General features: G+C 34.1%; 1 protein-coding gene across 2 annotated transcripts in view; it reads right to left on the bottom strand.

Annotated features, from left to right (window-relative positions):
- The window catches only part of LOC149794738 (UV-stimulated scaffold protein A-like), a 72,234-nt gene extending 62,287 nt beyond the window's left edge, over nucleotides 1–9,947 (bottom strand). Inside the window, exons 1-2 of one of the 2 annotated variants that reach the window (XM_089964355.1) lie at nucleotides 9,880–9,947; nucleotides 5,923–6,062 (exon numbers count right to left, since the gene is read on the bottom strand). In XM_089964355.1, coding sequence (XP_089820481.1) covers nucleotides 5,923–6,053 — 131 coding nt within the window. In that variant the 5' untranslated portion in view covers nucleotides 6,054–6,062; nucleotides 9,880–9,947. The remainder of the gene's footprint in view (nucleotides 1–5,922; nucleotides 6,063–9,879) is intronic. The other variant, XM_089964356.1, reaches the window with a different exon arrangement.
- Nucleotides 9,948–21,590: the final 11,643 nt, after the last annotated feature.

The raw sequence follows: 21,590 nt of genomic DNA, 5'->3' as shown, positions 1-21,590 counted from the left end.
GCTTGGTTAGCATATGCATCTAGAATTTAAAGACAGTAGATGGTGGTAGATATATAATTACATCTTGAATATTTTGTTTGTTCCATAATAAAAATGTTATTATTACTTCATAGTATATGTGTCTCAAACAACTACAAGTATTAAATTTTTTTAATTGTATTCAGTTTTTGTTGTTGTTTTTATTTCAGTTATGACTGACTATATTAAGCAGCCTCTCTCCAGTCCTCAGATTTAATGGAAAAAAAACACTTGTATTACTGACCCAGTTTAAATATCTGTCAGACTATTCTCATGTGATATTGAATGTTGTTGTTGTTGTTGTTCTAGGGTTTAACGCCATTTTTCAGCACAAGATAGGCTATAGATGGCAGCCAGTATAACTGGTGGAGGAAGAACCCTGGAAAACCCAGGGAAGAACCACCAACCCACGAGAAGCTACTGGCAGGCTTTCCCACATACCCACACTAGCCGAGCCTTGGTCTCGAACCCACGCAGACAGAGGTGAGATGGCAGTGATCCGTAATGGTGAGCACTTTAAACCACTCGGGGCCCCGATATTGAATGATTATGTACACAAACTAATCATTCCACTGTACACATTGTAATTTGTAAACTTGCCATTAGTTTTATCTGGAATCTTTATTTAAAAAGTACCATATTTACTGTATATATTGGGACATGATAAAATAAATATTTTTTTCCCTATCCCAGAACTCATGGTAAACTCATGAGCATTAAAGAATAAAATATATCTGCAGATTGTGTATATATAGTATAGGCATCCATTATGTAGTGTGTATCACTTGTCAGATAGCACAAAACACATTGTTCTTTGACGTGATTATAGAGTATAGAGAAACAAATTGTGTTTGGTTGTACTCAAAGGCTTGAATATGTTATCCGACTGAAAACTGGATCCAACAAAATCGCAAACAATAGGGAAATAATCAACCGATTGCTTGAAGGCGTCTGCCATTTATGACACTGTGTTAGGTGCAACATAACCAACACTGTATAATATCCAGGTCAACTATGACAGTATCTCAGAAAAAAATCATTATTTGAAAGTACATTAACTTGAGTGCAAATGATCTTTTCTCCAGCATGGGTTACAAAAAGTATTATTAAAGCAAGTTATTGCTGTGTATACTATTTACCAACAGACATCAATGCCTATTTGTATTATGACTACAGATGCCAAGCAAATAAATGCCTGAGTGGTGAATAAACACAAATGGCAGTGAGCAAGAAACCCATTGTCTGAACTTACCAACAGGATATCAAAGACAATGGTTATTTTTATTACAAAGCAAGCCAACCTCAAAGCTAACTTTGGATCTTTTAAGCTGATTTTTTTAAAAAGATATCATTGCAAAGTTCATTTTATCACAAAGCAAGCCAACATAGAAGATGACTATAGATTCTGTTAAGTGTGCCGGTTTTTAACAAAAAAAATTAAATACGAAGTCAACCGACATAGGGAAGCTAACTTTGGTCCCTTTTCACCCGTATTCACCAGAATTATAAAATTAAATTGAAAAATGGAGCCATTTTTAAAGTGACACAATACAGTACTTTGTGCATGGACATCTATGACCCAGTGTCTCCAAGAAAATTTGGAGAAAATAAAATCATTTCATGTATTCATGAAGGCCAGAAGAGAAAATGATTTTGCTGACAACATGATCATTAATATGGACAAAATTCAATTGTACACTGATCTCATTCCTGGATGGACTGTCAATACCATGGGGGTTAAAAGTGTTAGAATTAGCAGGACTGGTACAGATTTAAAAAATCTGACTTTAGTCATTGCAGTTTCCACTTCAGGAGATGTGTTGTTTCCAATGACAATTTTTCACGGCATAAGAAAGCTAAAAAATATTCATGCACTGAAGAAGGGTTGGGTTGATGAGATGATGCTAGAGTGAATTAAAGAGTTTTACCTCAAGTACACAGTTTTATATTTTTTTTAAATAAAATTTCAGTTGGAGTGCATTTTCCGGCATGTAATTTTCGAAAGATTTATAAAGTGTCCCACAATATACAACTCAAAAAATCAATGTGTCCAAGAATATACAGTGCACAAAAAATTACATTCAAAATTATTTTTTTTTGGTGTCACAACATATATGGTAAATATGGTACATAAATGTCCACAGAGATAGCTTCGATTTGCTTTAAAGTATTTCACATTTAATTTCTACTTGCTTTAAGACAATTTGAGAAGAAAAAGATCAATGTAAATCTTAATTGCATAATAATAAATATTATGACAGTGCAACTCTCAAATAAAGGTCCCCTCTGGCAAAAAAGTACCCTTAGAGAAAGAATTTTCTTATCTTACTCCTCTGCAAGAGATATCTGACTGGAACACTGTAGACAATATTAAGTAAACTAATAAAAATAAGCATTCTCACATCATTCAGTTGTCAATATAAATGTATCATGACAATAACTTTAACTGTGATGTAGCTGAAAAAATTAGTCTGCAAGTGTATCCAGGTCAAAATAGAAACTTAATGCCTCTTTTGTGTCACATTTTGCCAATTAAATCAAACTGTGTCTGCTACATCCAAAAAACAACTTCTTCCCTCTTCCCAACATCACATTTTTTTAATATAGACAAGATCACATAATCTAAAACATTTCTACTTCCACTAATAAATAGGCATTGATCTTAGTGTTTATACGTCTGGCTTATTCTAAACAATGAAACATGTAAGAAAAGCATATCATAAGCTTTATCTGTTTGTAAAGTGACCTATAGTTGTATCCTTGTAACATTTTTATTGGATATAAATGGCCCTGTACACTGTATCATTTAATATAGGGATATTTTGTAATAATGAATGTTATGTTTGACGGAGATAAAAGGGTAACATAATTTTAAAACAGTGAGAAAGGTCTATCTGTTAAGGAAAGACAATCTAAACAAAGACATAAAACTATTATCAAATTGGAGAGTATAGCATCTACCTTAAAAAAAGCTAAACATACAGAACCATTTCCAGTCTTACATTTAGTATTGCATGTACTTATACTGCTTCACAAAATATAAACAGATGAAATATTTCATACTAACACATCAAAGACAGGGTTCTCAACAGATTTCAAAACTGAAGAATCATTTGACCCTTGACAGCAAAATCTCAAGAGTCAAAATGAACATCTCTTGAGTCAAAACTGAAATTTCAAGAGTCATTTGTGTTCCAGTCAGTAGCCGGGATTGTTTATTAGTCATAGAGCCAACTGATGCTAAAGATTTCTTACAACTTTAGATTTATTCTCCTTTTCAGAATTGTTACTACATCTTTCATTAGAGTCTGAGGGTCAGAATGATCGTCACCGGCAGATGAGAGTTGAGACTTAGAAGAAAAGAAAAGATACTTCTTTGAGCCATTGTAATTAGTTTCTACGAACCAGTGTGTGACAATTCGATGGAAACTGAAGAGGTGCAAAACTCGTAACTCACTGCAAATACTTTCTTATAAAGAATCCACAAGCATTTTCAGTTTCCTTCACAATATCACTAACTGATGACCACTGATGACATTCACTGTAATTATTAAGTTTAATACTTAACAGGCTCTAAATAGATTTTTGGTCAAGATTTCCCCTTAAATCACATTACTTTGTGAAGAATGGAGAGTGTCTCCTCTGTATCATTAGAATGTGGCAATGACAACACAGCCATGCTCAACCTGCAAGGAAGTTCAAACTTGAATTTTCCAGTGCTTTGTTTTTTAGGCTGTTGACTGCTCTCCAGTATTCCTCCAAATTAAGTTCATCCTTGGGAGAAAGTTTCTGGACTGTGCACAAAATTTAAAATCAAGAGTTTTATATTTATTAGCCAGTGTTTTTTTTAGCACTGGGATAAAGCTTCTGTTTCAGCATTCTGATCTGAACTGAACTAAATCATAGATCAACTGCCCTTAAATATTCCTATAAAGACATCTTTGTCAATGCAATAACAATTTGATATTTACAAAAATAAAAAACCTACACATGTATTTCTGCCAAGATTATTTTTGGTCATTCTCTCCTTTTTATCTTACCTCTGCCAGTGGTCAGCTGATTTTTAATACAAGACTTGAAAGCCATGACTACCTTTGATTCTTTATTACTTATAACACCCTCATAAAAATTCTGCATTTGTCCAGTTTAAAACAATAAGGTAATCAATTAACAGTTTTTTGTGTACATGTTAGCCTTCGTAATTTGATTACTCAGCCATGCATCATTGCATTAGTATAAGATTTCTGGTTCCCAGTAGACTGGTTCCCAGTGGTTTTTGCAACATGGGGAAATAGCGCACAAATAAACTAAATTTTTTGTCTTAAAAAAAATCTTATTTTTTTTAAAGCAGTAGCAAAGATTTCAACTGTAAAATATTATGTAAGGTAGGTGGCCTTTAAAGCCGTTTTTTGTCCTACTGCTGGTAGAATCAAATGTATGTTGATCGGTAATCAAACAAATGTGATATTTTATCAGAGGTTAATCCAATCAGGTCATAACTGATTTCCTCTTACTCGATCATGAATATCAAAGATAATCTCAAAATAATCTAACCTTGATTCAGTTATGCCCACGTAATCATGACATCAGTGACCTATCAGCTCTGACAAGTTCATACTGAGTTTACATAATAGTGATGAATAAAGTGTAAGCAGTAGTCTAGCAAATTTGGATCACAGGTGCATAGTCCATTTGTCATGGACAACATGCACTCAGTAGGAAATTATGACACAGACAACTCAACAGCTCAAGACTGATGTTCTGGCACAAATCAACATGCACAATAAAAATGCACAAATAGGAATTAGTCAGAATGGTTCAAATTTAAATTCTAAGCATCAGAAAACAGAAGTTACACATCTACTGAGAACCCTGACAGAAGTCTCCAATTCCAAAGTGCTAAACAATATTGGATGTGTTTGTTTCAAATATTAGTGCACCTGTATAGTAACAACCACAATTTGAAAAAAGTTTATGATCAAAAGTGCCAATGTCTTGAGAAAATTAAATGAAATCCAAATCAGTTTGGGGCCCCGAGTGGCCGAGTGGTCTAAAGCGTTCTCCGTTACGGATCACTGCCATCTCACCTCTGTCTGCACCGGTTCGAGTCTCAGATTCAGCCAATGTAGGTATGTGAGAAAGCATGCCAGTAGCTTCTTGTGGGTCAGTGGTTCTTTCTGGGGTTTTCCCGGGTTCTTCCTCCACCATTAATACTGGCCGCCATATATAGCCTATCGTGTGCTGAAAAATGGCGTTAAACCCCACAACAACAACAACAACAACCAAATCAGTTTAAATGAAATTTCTTGCCAGAGTGGACTTAAGACAGGTCCAGACTGGAACACAAAAATATTCATCCAGGCACCAGTCTGCAATTTCTTAAACCACAAATGTCATGTTTTGAAAATGGAAAATTTTAAAAAATTCATGAAAATGCCATGCACTATATATTTCATTTACCATAAAGACAAGTTATGCCTGGGTAACTTGCATGCATAAGCATAAATATACAGAAAGCCATAATACAAGTTTAAAATTATGATAAATATAAGTGCTATAATACAATTTTAGTGTTACCATGTGTGCAATAATAAAGTTTTTGTTCTTACCTTTATATTTGAAGCATATTTCAATAACTGTTACTTTAGTTTTTATAAAAATTTGTATTGTTCTGCTTTCTTGGTTTTCTTTATACCAGTAATTAAGCAATAGTCAATAAACAAAATAATTACTTTAAATCAAATAATGCATGAGACATTGAAGAAACAAATGTGGACAAAAGAGTTCAGTCGATTTGGTTGCTGTGAAGAAAAAAAAACAAGTGAATTTTTTTAAAAATTAAATTGGGAGAATTCAGAGGTATTTATCTTCAAAATCAGGCCTAACCATGGTAAAGCAGTCTACCTGCAGATATTTTTAAACTGTTTCATCTTTTCTGCATTAAGAACTGGTTTTCCTGAAGTAGTGAGTTGTTCAACAAGCTCCTCCATCTTCTGGCAAATGGAATGGTCAATACACTCTGCCGGGGTCCCCATGGGTACTGACTTGCATGTAAGTAAAGAGAGCAGTAGGCATTAATTAAAATGAAATCTGTTGCATATATCTTCATAATAGTTTTCATAATCTACTTGCTGGAAGTCACAAACTTCAGAAATATTTCATTTTAAATTTTAACAGAAGAAAAACAAAAATTAAAAAATATCATATAGTTAGTGATGACTTCTTTCTTCAAAAAAACTTTATGGTGATGTAAATACATTAATTATTCCACAAATTAGTATAAATTATCTGAGTCTGCCAACGGCTGTTACAGTTACTTATTTTACATCTTTTCTATAATATAATGCAGTATTGAGGTCTCCATAGGATCTTGAAAATAAGTATCGAGGACCATGTTCCAGGACCAGAAACTGAAGGTCCTGGAAGCATAAACTCTCACTACAAAGTACTACTGTAACAAAGGGAGCATCCTGGGATTCAATCATACTGAAATGATCAGACAGAAAAAACTGATTGTGCTATTTTCTCTATCCTATCATGTAAGATGTCAGCCCTGATATTTATGTTGTTCGTGTCAACATTGTAGGACTACTCTTTACTTAGTCCTATAAAGTTCAGACATGATTTTGTTATTTCACCAAAAAAGATGAAAATTATAAAGGTGGGTTTGGGGGCACTCCACCAATGGGATCCCATGGGGCAGTGCCCACAATCCAGGTGGCCAGGGGGCCTGGCCAAAAATGCAGTTTACAATCATAAATAAACTGCTCCTGGTGCAATTTATGATCATAATATATAACAAAATAATCATTTGAAAAACTAACAAATTTACCAAAAATATTCAACTTGACTTGAATAATTTCGCAATATTTATTGTCACATGAATTTGTTCTACAATACTTTTAGTGCTAAAGTTATTTCATGTGCATGTCAGTGTTCCCATAATAATTAAATCACAATAATTTCTAAATTTTTGCAGGAAATATATTATACTTCTCTCTTTTCATAATAAATCTGTAAAATAAACACCCAAGTACATCAACTATACACAAAAAATCCCATACATTCACTTGTCTTTTTCTCCAATGGACACAACCTGTTGATATCCCAGTCGAGCTCATCTTGCTACTTTGGCAAAGATTTCTTAAGCCTTCCTTTTTCACAGACTTTTTAGGCTCAATGTACAATTGTTTCTTTTCCTTCTCAATGAGAGCCTTTTTCCTTTCAAACTGGTGCTTGCATTGGTGACATGCAGTGCGCATATTCTGAAAGAGAGCTACATCTGTGTGTGTGAGTGTAATTTTTCAGTCATATCGCTACGATGTCTGCAGTGTGGCAGTTTATAGTGATGTTTTGCACTGGAGCATCATGCCGCAGACATGTAGCATGATGTCCCACCCAGTCACATTATCCTGACACCAGGCCAACCATTCCTAACACTAACCTCTTAATGCTGAGCGCCAAGCAAGACAGCTGTTAGTACCATGTTTGTAAGTCTTTGGTATGACTCGGCCGGATTTTGAACCCACGACCTCCCACATTCAAGGCAGATGGTCTAACCACTAGGCCACCAGAACAGTTGAGCTACATCTGTTCTCTCATGCTTGAAATCTTTCTTCTTATAGTAATTAATTGCACTTTTTCCAGATACCTTCTGAGCTTCAATTTTGTCCGTATGCAGCTTCTTTTGTAGCTGTTGCTGTCATTTTGCTGTTCCAAGCTCTTCCAACCACGATTACTGTAGAGCTGAGGTCACAAAATGCCAGTCCTCTAGCGTTCAGTTTTCTCATAAACTGACTAACTGTATTTCTGTCGACTTTTTGGTCCAGCCATTCCCATTTCCATACGTTTTTTAAACCTTTATCTAAACTTCTCGTGTCATGGTCTCTCTCACCAACTTGGGATGCCACTTTTTGCAAGCATGCTTCTTCTTTCCATTGCCATCAGTTTCCATTACACAAAGATTCATTCGATGAATTTAAACTTTTGACCAATCAGAATACTCTTTATGAGAGTCACGGGCTAACTAATATACGGAACGAATATGTTACAAGGGTCATTGTGGAATGGGACTGAACAGACCGTTTTTTAAAAACTGGATCGGAGATGATTAAAACAATGGACTATATCAAGAAACATTGGATTCAAGTCATGAGAAAAGTGGAATTCTGCTTTAAAATGGAGAAAAATCATGTCTGAAAGTTAGACGTCTACCCTGATATTTATGTTGTTCACGTCACCATTGCAGGACTACTGTTTTCTTAGTCCTACAAAGCTAGATGTCTACCCTAACATTTATGTTTGGGTCAACAATGCAGGACTACCATTTTTTTAGTCCTAGAAAGTTAGACATCTACCCTGATATTTATATTGTTTGGGTTGACATTGCAGGACTACTTTTCTCTTAGTCCTACAAAGTTAGACGTCTACCTTGATATTTATGTTGTTTGGGTCGATCCAATAATAAATAGCCTGGAACGCTGTATTATCACGATACCTAATGTTCTTATCGGTACATATTAAAACTTTTGCTATTGCTGCTCACTGATAATTCATAAAGTTTCAATGACTTTCCCTCATTCTACTCCTATAAAAACTCTTTGTCAATTGAAGCGTGTAAATGTAAATAAAAAGGCATATCATGGCTGACCCAGATTAACATACCATGGGGGAAACAATGCTATGTTATCACGGTATTTGCCTAACTTGGGCATGGTAGCACACGTGTTAATATAAACATAAACTGCAAATTACCTATGAGAAAGAATGTCCACGCTTGTACTGGCAAAATATTTTCACAATAAACAAAAGAATCCAATTATCAAATCAAACACACAAATGTAATTTGAATGGAAATCCATGAATCACAACATTACAAATTAAAAGCAATTATTATTTAACTTTATATGAATTCTAAATGCAGTGTGGGTGAATAAATATAAATATATATTATTATTATTGAAATATTACTGATTTCAAGAAAGTTTAACTGTTCTTTTATTTTTTTTTATGTATGAGAAGTATGATCATAAGCAACATTTTGTCAATTTTAGTCCATATTGGCTACTATGGAATGAAATTGCAACCATAACCTTGTAAGGGCACGTATGTCCCCATTGGTATATGACCTATAATCATCAAACAATACACTGAATATATTTCGTAATCAAAGTCAATGCAGCTATAGCAAGTTCGACTGGAGTTTTGTATATGATGATCAACGTAATCGCATTATCTTTACCAAAAAGTGACGTTCATTCTCTATTAATGTAAACTCGTAACAAAAAGTTGACATTTTAAAAGAAAGTGTGCTATAAAATAATTACGCCCTTACTGGCTACAGCTTTACAGCTGTAAACAAACGCTAGACATCGCGTGTCAAAAATTAATCGGAAAATCCAGTTTGCCGCTATAATATAGAGCCCACGATAATACAGCGTTGAAGCATATCAGAGTATAGACCAGCAAGTTGTTCTCCACCTTTTGTCAAGCAAACAAAAATGGTGGAGAACAACTTGCTGGTCTAATCAGAGTAGACATCTTACATTGTAGGACTAGTTTTTATGGTGTTAGCTATAAGTCACGACTGATATGTTCTTGTATTTTTCATCTTTTTATTAGTTGTAGATTCTCAAAAAGAAGATTGATAATTTTCAAGGTTACATGTAAAAATCTGACATCGGGTGTGGAATCAGAAATTCTGCTGACAGAGTTGTGCAATCGCCCCAACGTTACTCCACATCTTTGTAATCTATTTAAGAGCAGGTACACGAGTCAAAGACTTTATTCATCGACGTTAGACTAGTATACAGACACTCCAGACTAACTAAAGGTTTGATTACGAAAAATACCAACACATACAAGTTTGAAGACTTAATCCGTGTGTTAAGGAGCGATGTCGCAAATATTTCGTTTTTATTAATCGGAAACCTTCGGTTTGAGAAATTCAGACATTGGGAAACACGTTTACGGAGACCAAAGCCATGAGCCGTGGCGAGAAAATGTTAACAAATATACTTACTTCATTTTCAATGAACACATATAAAAAAAATACTTAAACATATCGACTTGACATGAAAAAGCTCATCGTATACCTAATAGAGATGTCAGAAAAACTCCACAGTTCATGCTACAATATGCTGACATTGTGACATGTCATAAAATACAGATCTTAATACAAGATAATATCATTTTTTCTCTCAGAATCAGCATTTGTTAATAAAACCTGCTCACTTAAACATCTGTAAATTAAGGAGCATACATGCATGAATTTTTTCGTGGTGTAATCAATGTACATTTCATAAAACAATTCATATGATAACCAATATACATATCCCATACAAAAATCAATTTATAATACAGCATATGGTTATAGGATGAAACAAAAAAGATTCATGCATACTTCTTAATTTATATATGTTTAAACCTTCAGACAGTGTCAGTACAGGTTTGTGATTGATTTATTGGCTTTCATGTACAAAAAATGCATGCCATAATAAGGTATTATTTTTCGAGAACAGACAAACCTTTTCCAGCCTAAATAGAACCAACATGTTACAGTCAGACGGAGTTATGTAAGATTGAAAGTGAATGTTTGGCTTGTTTTGTTTTTATTTCATTTTTTGGGTCTGTCTGTCCCATATGTATCAGATTTGTTTTAGTGAGTGCCTTCTTTACATTTACATCAGCCTGTTATTCCCATGTTTAGAAATGACAATATAATAGAAAATTGGTTTTGTGAAATTTAAATTTAACTATTTTTTTAGCTCAAAAGTACACTGGCTTTAGTGACTAAGTAATACTGCCCTCAATGATCACTGGAAATCTAGTCTTACTTTACAAAGTTGTTAACTCATTAAAAAATTATTTTGAAACAAATTGATGTTCACATGATTTTCATTAACTCTCCCTTTGTCTCTCTATGGTTCATGTACCCACCCACCAACCTACAGAAACACATCTCACCCACACTCTGACAGACAGACAAATGCACACTTCTTTTAGATCCTACCCTGAGTAGTAGTATGTGGGAGTGGGGACATTATAGACGGAGGTAGAGGTTTTACTTTATACTTGAGATTTTAGGGCTGTATGGGGAGATAAAGAAGTTAGTTTTGTTGATAAGGAATTTAAATTCTATTTTGTACCCCTTCTTTTAAATATTACCATATCAGTGTCAGAAGATGAGGGAGTGATGGTCATTGCAAACTGAGGTTGGTGATAGTCACTGCAAACTGAGGTTGGAATCTTATAGGAGGTTAACTTTCTTTTAAGGAAACATATGAGGATGGTAAGAGACCCTTATTAGTAAAAAGAAACTTTGTGCTAAATATTAAATAAACTTATTGCTGGATAGTAGTTAATGAGCATTGGTTGCATATAATTGGTTGGTGAATAATAATTGGGTTTTGGATAGTTGATAATTGGTTGTAGTAGATAACTAGGCTCTGGAGTCAATAACTGGTTGGTGGATAGTAGATACCCCAGCTATAGGTAGTAGATAACTCAGTGTTGATACTGGATAACTGGTTGGTGAATAGTTGATAGCTTGGTGTTGATAGTAGATAATGTTTTAGTGGATAATATATAAATGGATGGTGCATTGTGGACAACTGAACGGTAGATACATGGGGATTGATATGTAATGATTATAAGGATAGCTGTTATTTTTTAAAGGAGAGTAGGTAGAGATGGGGATTTTATAGAATTGGGTAGAGGTTTTAACTTTTTAAAGAGGATCATATAATGGTAAGAAGGGGTTCAAAAAAGTTAGTTTGGTTATGAAGCAAAACAAAGTAGGTCTTTTCGTTCAGAGTACAGACAAACTCCCATTTTCCTGATCAGCAAACTCTTAGATTTCCCTCTGAATTAGAGCAAATGCATTATAAACAGACAGACTCCTCATTTGAAACATGTGTATTACTACTGTTTTTCATTTAGAGTTCAGACAAGCTCCCATTTTTCTGGTCAAAGGACTTGAGATTACACTTTCCTCCAAATTAGAACAACAACATGTTACAAATAGACCAGTTCGGTGCTAGAGTGAGTTTCTACCTAAACAGAACCAACATACCAACTCATCATGCGAAATGTATGAAGTAATATGGAATTCCCATTAAAAGCAGACCATTGCCTCATGCTACACTTATATGAAACATGCCTTTCAAAATGGCTGCCTCATGTTAATTTCTTCTTATGAAAGTTAATTCTGACCTTGTTTAATACCCCTCACCCCCCCAAGGTTTGGCTCAAGTGGTATGCTCTACTACTGACAGCGCCATGCCATGCTGGTTTTATCCATGTACTCTGAGACAAACTGAATGAATTCCATTTCTCTTCTGATTTCTAATGACATGGCATCATCATACCAAAACATCACACAAGTGATAATGACTATATTCAAATATATATTCAGGTCATCATTCATCAGACTGTGTATATATTTTTGTATATACTGTTGTAACATTTGTAATATGTCAGGATTCAAGGCAAAATAAAATGGAATAGATAGACAACACAAGCCTTTTTCATTTACTAGATCTTTCCCGTGCATTGTTATGTCAATAAATGATACACTTACCAAAAAAGTTGCTATTTAGATTATAATAGTATAAAACAAAGCAAATGAGTATTTAAGACAGTTTATTATATTGTTTCCAGACTTTTCATATTTCCTCACACAAAATTTAGTGTTAAAAATTGCAGAATATAATACTTGCAAACGAGCAGAATGATAAGTGCAACAGAGGTGGGATAAAGCAGTTTGAAATGACGACAATGGTATCAATGTTAAATAGCAGGTGAAAAAATCCTTGACACACAGTAAACTATGAATCAGATAATTCTAATTCAAATAATTCTAATTCCAAAACTAATCTTACACAGAGAAATAAGATACTTGTTACCATAATGTTCATCTAACGTACCGAAGTGGCCGTGATTTAATGAGTCAAATGAAGGTTCGGAACCAAGCCTGGGTTTGTATTTTAGAGTCCAATGGTAAATATTTTAGAGGCTCAGTCTGGAACTAGATAAAATCAGGTCACAATTAATAGATCCGGTTCAGCACCCGAATGTAGGTCTAGTCTATTTTTAGAATATTTTTTCCTCTTTCATTTTGGTGGTGATAGAAGAGTTAGATTTATACGTTTTTGGTAGGGATTAAAGGTAATTGTTTATTCTTGAGAATCTGAGCTCAGGATGTGGTTGTCCATGTGTATTTTGGCGACAGTGCACAGTGAGTAATAAGGTCTTGGTGATGATCCAGAAGTGAAATCTGTGTTTTGTTTACATGCTGCTCTGTTTACAGTCCAGCCTCACAAAAAATGCAGGTGAACCTTTGACAAGAACTTCACCGTGAAGTCATCTTTGAAGGTATTTTAGATTAACATATGATTTGTATTGATTGTCACACAGTGGAAAGGTCAGTACTGAGAAAAAAATATAGAGAATATATAGTGAAATTAATCGTGTTCTATGTCCAGATATCAATTGTGTGCCGCATCGGTCGGTATCACGGTACCAATCCGTTGTTTTCCAGTTTAGCGCCATCTGGCGGATAGCAGGTGCTGGGTAATCCAATCTGGATGCACATGGGGTCATGCGAAACTATGTATTAGTATCGATTATGAGAAATGGTCGCTCTCGATGCTATTTTAACGGTGGGTGGAATAAAATTAAACTTTATTATATTTCGTGTATTTTGTGTATTAAAACTATGTATAAGCTATTTTATTTTCTATAACTGATAAAGCGTCCGTTTAGAAAACAACCAGGCCCTATCTAGAAGAAGCTCATCAGTCATCGTTTTATTTGAAAAAAGAAAACGGGGAAGTTAAGCTTAGTGAAAACCATGATTATTTCTATCAGATACAGGGGCAACTGAACATTTGCGGAATTTAATGTTTTGACTTAATTGTGTTTGTGCCTCCAAATGACATGGTAATCACTGTAAAATTTGACAGACTATTTTAATTTTTCAATACTGTGATGTTGCCAAAACATTCAACCCTATGGTTCAACAAAATGTTGCCACCCTTTTTAAGTTAAATTCATGTGTTGATATACACCAGTCAAAATTCCTAAGTATCCACCCTTTTAAGTTAATATTCATCTGTTGGTAAACACTAGTCAGATTTCCTAAGTACCCACCATTTTTAAGTTAATGTTCATGTTTTGCTTATACACTAGTCAGAATTCCTAAGTACCCACCCTTTTAAGTTAATATTCATGTGTTGGTATACACTAGTCAAAATTCCTAAGTACCCACCTAAGAATAGGTAAATAATATTCTCGCTGTTTATAATCCTTTAGATCTAAATTTAGTTTATATTAAGAAATATAAGATTATTCACTATCTTCAGACAAGTTAAAGTGAAAACAAAATGTCCCGTATATTATAACCTATGATCAAGCATGTTAATATTTTAGTTAAATGTTGAATACATTGTGAAATTTTAGTTCATTGTTCATTCTGTTGAATTTGAATATCGTGATTCAATTTAATAATGTTGAATAAAATGTGAAATTTAATTTTCTTTTTCAATTTGTTTAAATTGAATAGTGCGATTAAATGCATGCACATATGATGGTGCTGCTGACATTCTACTGTTTGTTTTGGAAAGGTATGGGTTTGTCCGTCCGTCTGTCTTTTCGTTAAAAACATCATTGTTCGTCTAGAGTATATGTGGTTGGTATAAAAGTCAAAACTGACGCTAATAAATGAACTTTAACTACCTCTATAAAAATCATTCATGGGATTACAACTTTGTCGTTCTTTCTGAACAAGTCAGATTCAAGCTGAAATAACAGCCGTCTTTTCATTTTATAAGCAAGTTTAGGAAAATAGTGACATCATATCACATATCAAGAACTATTTTGACTCCAGAATTTTGTTTTTGATTTGAGCATAGAAACATTAAGTTGAGCATAAGATGTTTTATAATCTCAAAACACAGTAATATTTGTCTGCTGATTAAGTCAATGTAAATTGTAAATATTTATATTTCAAGAAAACAAAGTGAATGATAAAACAATAACTTTAATAACAGCCACGCGATTTAATAAAAACCTGTTATTTTCATCTGTGATACTACTGGCGTACTATGTTACATTACCCGCCACTAAAATTAAACAACAGCATCGACGCCAATGGTTATAATAAACAATGATTAATTTTGATTTTATTTAATTAACAACATTCATATATACATAATTATTTAAAAAGCGTACTTCAACAGTTTTTTTCTAATTTTCAAGTTGATTTATCAACTGATTATTTGTTCGTTTAATGGCTCTAGAAAATGACCCCATAAGCCGCCATAATTGGTTTATATATACCTGCTATCCGCTAGAGGGCGCTAAACTGGAAAGTCACGGATTATTTTTCCGTAGACCTCAATACTAATGTTTGGTGATATATATATACTTTATATCCTACCTCAACATGCATGTCACACACTGTCATAAAGAACAATGTTAGATTGCCAGTTTGACGAAGACAGAACCAGGTACTTCATTGCATTTTAAAAGAGATAACTCGGCTGGAACTAAACAGGGATACCAGTTACCAAGCTACAACAGATGCGTTTTCAGAGATGTGCATCGTATTTTTTTCAAATAAAAAAAGATTCAAAATATGATCTAGATATGAGTTAACATAATCTCAAATGTTGCCAAGAGACAACCTTTTAGAAGCCGAACAGAAACTATAACTCCTTCATAATGACCAATCACAGCTAGTTTTGTTATTTATTTCTGATTACAATATTGCCTACACCTTATAGGTATAACGGTATCAATTGTATAACCCCATGTGGGCTTGGCTTAACAGTGTGTCTGAAAACAAGTTCAAAATGACTAAATCCAAGGGATGCTTGAGCTGTCCAATGGACTATTAAACTGACTCCCTAACAGCAAACAACAGTAAGTGAATACCTTATTCCTAATCCTTTCTGCTATCAAAGCAATACGACCGTATCATATTATTTAAAGTCTGATGAAATCTTTCCAACATCCCCTGGCTTCCGGGGTGATACGCAGAGGACTTGAACTGTTGAATACCTAATTCATGCATAACTTGCATGAAGATTCCTGACTTGAAATTAGAACTGTTATCAGATTGTACGGACTTAGGAAGGCCAAAAAAAGTGTATAAAAATGTTAATATCGCTTTGCTTATAGTTCTAGTCTTAATATTCCGTAAAGGATTGTCTTTGGAAATCTTGTCGATGCACATATTATTGTCAACAAGTATTGGTTGCCAAGTATTGACGTGGTCTTAGATAAGACACCTACGCAGTCTACCATTATTCTACTAAAAGGTTCGCATGCAGGAACTGGTTGTAAATGAGCTTTGGGTATCTTCACTCTTAATTTAAGGCCAATAAAAATGATGTAAGATCTTGTGATAGTTTTAGTGACTCCTAAATGGCCAGCCAAATGAGTTTCGTGGGCTAAATTAAGAATTTCCTGTCTGCATGATTTACATATCACAATTTGACAGCTTATAGATCACTCATCGTCAGCGAATACCTCAGGTGGTCTCCATTGTCTCATAATGACCCCATTAAAAAAAGGAATAAGTTGGTACATCTGCAGAGCCAGCTGCGCTAATAGCCCTTTGAAACAAATAAGAGATCTCAGGATCTTTTTCCTGTTCGAAAAGCAATCATTGTCGTTTGTCACCCTGATTAGAAATAAAAGAATGAGTAGTTTAAAGAGGACCACAATGACCAATACCTTCTGATTGAGCAGTAACAAAGTAAAAGTGACCGCATCAAAATCCTAACCAAACATAATTCAGCCAAAGGAATATTTACATGATCAACTTCATTCTCAATAGCTCGTTTTGCCATAGCTCTAGTAACTGCACAAGCAGAGTATAAATCAGGCATTTCATTTTCAAGAGGGTGAACCTTTTAATCGGAACAAAGCTTGTCAGTTACAATTGAATTAACCACAACGTTATCTCCAGCTAAGTTATTGCCTAAACTACATCTGATGTTAAATTAACATTGTGGAGAGGAATCTGAAAAACACCGCACTCTACTCACTGAACAAGAATACTTTCAGAAGAAGAAGACTTCTCAGACAAAGGCAAAGTACCTGATATAATAAAAGACTCTGTGAAACTTCCGTGTCTCCTAATATTTTAATAGGAATAGGATTGTTCAAATCACCAATAAGTGATATAGAACCTTTCAACATGAATGGTTCATAATTCTCCCTAATAGAATCAGACTGAGATTTGTTTGACCCCACAAATACATGACCTGGATCTATGTGAAACAAGAGACTTTGGAACGGCTCGGTCTTTATTCTGTTGCTTATTTTCTTAACTTAAAGCATTGAAATATAACGTTCCCTGTTTTCTTGCAATAAGTGCACGTAGGAATAGATACTGATTTCTGATCAGTGTTATTAGACGTTGGATTCTTCTTCATGGTATCAGAATGAAATTTGTACGTACTCTCTTGAGACTGATTTGGTTCTTTCTAATCGTCTACTGAGAGGAAATCTTAATGACAAACGAAACTTTGTGAGCCAAGGAATATTCGTCAGCAACTTTTTCTAAAATATCTATCTTGTGCTCATGAATATAACACTATGGACACAGTTCTTGAACTCTTAGATTAATACGAATTGTCTAGGTGTATCGTAATAACCAGCACTTGTCCAGTGCTCTCTTGACCATTTTAAATTGTCGGCTATTTTATCAAAATGCGAACACTATTAATATACATCTTCTTTAAAAGGAGGTACTAATATAATATTTTTATAACATCACTTTCTTCCTTTCTCTTTGTATTTGCAATCTCATTTACATCTCACTTTCTTCTTTTTGAATATCTCTCTCCTTTTTAATTTTTAATGCATTTGCAGCTCTCTTCTTTTGAAATGGATTGTGTGGCGTGCGCAAGAGAGACAGAACTCTAAAACTCCTTTCCTTGGTAGTTTTGTCATAACTTCATTTTTGACTGAGTATAGTGCATATTAGTTTTTGCAACTTCACAAGCATTTGACAACTTATATTTAAAATTAGAAAAATAATCGAGAATATTAATTTCTGTATCTTCATTTTCATGAAGTTTCTCTTTTAACAACTTCAGTGGTAATTGGACAGTACGCACGAAAGCTAGCTCAAAGGCATTGAATCCTAAAGGTTCTTGAACTGATTCCCTAACAGCAAACAACAATAAATGAACATCTTCGTCCCGATCTTTACTGGTATCAAAACAATATGACCAAATCATATTTTTCAAAGTTTGATAAAATATTTCTAAAGGCCCTTGGCTTTCAGGGTGATGGACAGAAGACTGAATTGCTGGATGCCTAATTTGCTGCAAAATTCCAGACATAAAACATTGACCCCTGGTCAGATTGGACAGATTTTGGGAAAGCTAAGTTGAGTAAACAAAATTATCAAAGCTTGTATTATGGTTTTTTGTTTTAATATTCCTCAAAGAAATTGACTCTGGAAATCTTGTAGACGCACACATTTTGCTCAACAAGTATATTGGTTGCCTAACATGTTCTTAGGTAATAGACAGACTGAGCCTATCATTGTTCTGCTAAATGGTTCGTCAGATACAGGAATATGTTGCAGTAGAGCCCTAGGCATCTTCAAATTTGGGTTTCCTACCATTTGACAAGTCTGATAAGATCTGCAGTATTTACAAGAATCATTTTTAATTTTTGGTCAAGCCATAGCTCTAGTAACTGCACAAGCTGGGCATACATCAGAGATCTCTCTTTCAGTCGGAACCACTCCCTGATTCAAGCAAAGCAAGAAAGTTACAAGTGAATTAACCACAACTTTTTATCTCCAGCTAGGGCATTGCCTAGCAATAAATGAATACCTTCAATGGGTAAAGATAGACTTTTCCGTCCGTTACGCGCCCTGGGACTAAATCTGGTGACAAATTTATACAATGAGGAGCAACATTAACAAAGCCGCACTCTATTGAATAAGAACACTGTCATTAGAAGAATATTTCACAGGAAAAGACGAAGTACCTGATAAGAAAAAACTCTGAGAAGCCCTTCAAATTTTAATAGGGATATGATTGTCAGAATCACTAATTAGTGATATAGAACCGTTCGACATGAGTGGTTTATAATTTTCCAAAACAAAATCAGACTGAGGCGTGTTTGACCCAACAAATCTTTTGTTTTCAATACATGACCGTGACCTAGACCTTTTAGTAATAAGAACAGTAGGAATAGGTCTGTCTTGATTCTGTTGCTTCTTTTTCAATTTGTAACAATCAGAAATAACATGCCTTTTCTACTTTGAATTGGTGCACGTAGAAATAGATAAGAACTTCTGATCAATCTTATGAGAAACTTGATTCCTAAAAGTTGTGCCAGATTAAGATTTAGAAGTGCTTATATTAGACTGAAATAGTGGAGGGAGGGGGTTACCAGAAGATTGCTGAGTGGAAGACCTACTGACAAAAGAAACTTTTGAACTAATAAACGCTCGTGAGCTGTACACGCAGCATTTTCAAAAGTTTCAACCTTATGCTCATCAAGGCAAATCTTAACGTCACTATGGACGCAAATTCTTTAACTCTTCAACTAATACGAGTTGTCTGAGGTTGTCGTAATCTTGACCAACTTTCTTGGCTAAGCAACACCTATAAAATAACTAAGCTTTGTCTCTTGCAAATTCGACAAGGGTTTGTCCAATTTCTTTTTTTTTATAGTTCCTAAACTTTTGTCGATAAGCCTCAGATACCAATTCATGAGCCTTCAAGATGCATTCCTTAACAGATCATGATCAGCACTTTGCTGTACTGACAAGGAAGTGTAGATGTCGCGAGCTTTGCCAAACGTGCACTTTCAATAACAGAGCCCAAAGCTCTGTTGGCCATTTCAAATTTTCAATATTTTCTTTTTCAAATTAGCTAACTATTTACCTACTTCCACTTTTTTTTTAGAAGAGGTACTAACCTAATATTTTTGGTATCATCAAAACTTGAATCTGGATGTAATGTGGGGATGTGCTTTTCATGTGCCGGGTCTAATTCGTTTAATCTAAATTTAAATTTCGTTTCTTCCTTTTCTTTTTCCTCTCTGCGTTTCTTTCTTTATTCTTTCTACAACTGTATTTCATCTATAATTCCTCTTTATCTAGTTGCATTTGTCTTCCTTGAAGCTCACCTCAATTTCATTCTTGTATTTTAATTTCAATTCAATGACTTGTAAATTAGAACCATATTGACACTGACTTTATCCAAAACACACTTTTCTATCAAATATGGTTGGGTTTTTTCTTGCTTCGTTAAAGACGTCTTTGCCTCAGAAAGATCATACTTTCTGGCAAGATGAAGCCATTTATCCATTTTTCAAGGAGTTTAACCGTTACTCGATAGGATTACAAATAAAGTTCACCAATTTAGCAAAATATAAAAGCTTGTTGATTCCACAATAGATTTCTAAAATGTGAAATAATACCTGCGACTGTAAGTAGCAAAAAAGTGTGAGAAGCAACAAGATTTGTAAAATTCAACAAGTAAGTTACTTCACAAGGAAATATAGTGAAAATGTAACAAAAAAAATTTACGGTATTACGACTTAAATCCCAAATAATCATAGAATTACAGACACGCGTCCTAATGATTAATGTTCCGTTTAAACTTGAGTGGAAGTCCAACATTAAAGCCCACGCTGGAAGGGTTGATGGACCTGCGGTCGTCCGTGTAGTGATGACGTGTCAACAGTCTTTGTTGGATCACATTGATACAATTCATGAATATATCTTTATTTGAAGTTTCACTATAAATTTAAGTTTCCACGAATTTTATTTTTGACGAGCGCTTTGTACTTCCAGTGAATAAATAATTCGAATAAATAAAAGTCCAGCCCAAAGGAACTAATTTGTCACAACAATAATACAACTGATTCTGTTCAGATCTTAGAGCTCGAATAAATATTTTTTCCAGTAACAACATTATATAACCCTCTACTTGACCTGGGGTCAGAATTAACATTTTCTAAAAGCAAAAACTACTACCAAAAAAACTTCAATCAAAATAAAAACGTAGTTATAATTGGAAGGTCTGTTACGAAAGTTATAATATAGAACGTGAAATACATCTTGTATGCAATATCATGAAATAATTTTTTTTAACCTAACAAATAAACAATGCAGATTAATTATACATAACAATATATATATATATATATATATATATATATATATATATATATATATATATATATATATATATATATATATATATATATATATATATATATATATGTGTGTGTGTGTGTGTGTGTGTGTGTGTGTTTCTTTGCGTATGTGTGTGTGTGTGTCTGTGTGTGTATAAGAGAGAGAGAATATAGATGATTGTTGTTGGTATTAGTTCGTACATATCCAAGTTCAATGATGATAAGATATGATCACAAGGTAGATATAGATTGATGAATATTCAACTCAGGTAGCATATTGATTAAATACTCTCCCATTCACATACCTATATATATTATGGGTTCGAGCTGTTTATCTGTGTTTTCGATAGATTCACACTTTTACCCTCTCACCTATTGAAAGTCGATCTGGC

Source organism: Sinohyriopsis cumingii, chromosome 7, assembly GCF_028554795.1.
Source record: "Sinohyriopsis cumingii isolate HCF-2022 chromosome 7, ASM2855479v2, whole genome shotgun sequence".
NCBI classification, from domain to species: domain Eukaryota; kingdom Metazoa; phylum Mollusca; class Bivalvia; order Unionida; family Unionidae; genus Sinohyriopsis; species Sinohyriopsis cumingii.
Note: the sequence above shows the minus strand (reverse complement) of the source record. Positions and strands in the feature narration are given on the sequence as shown.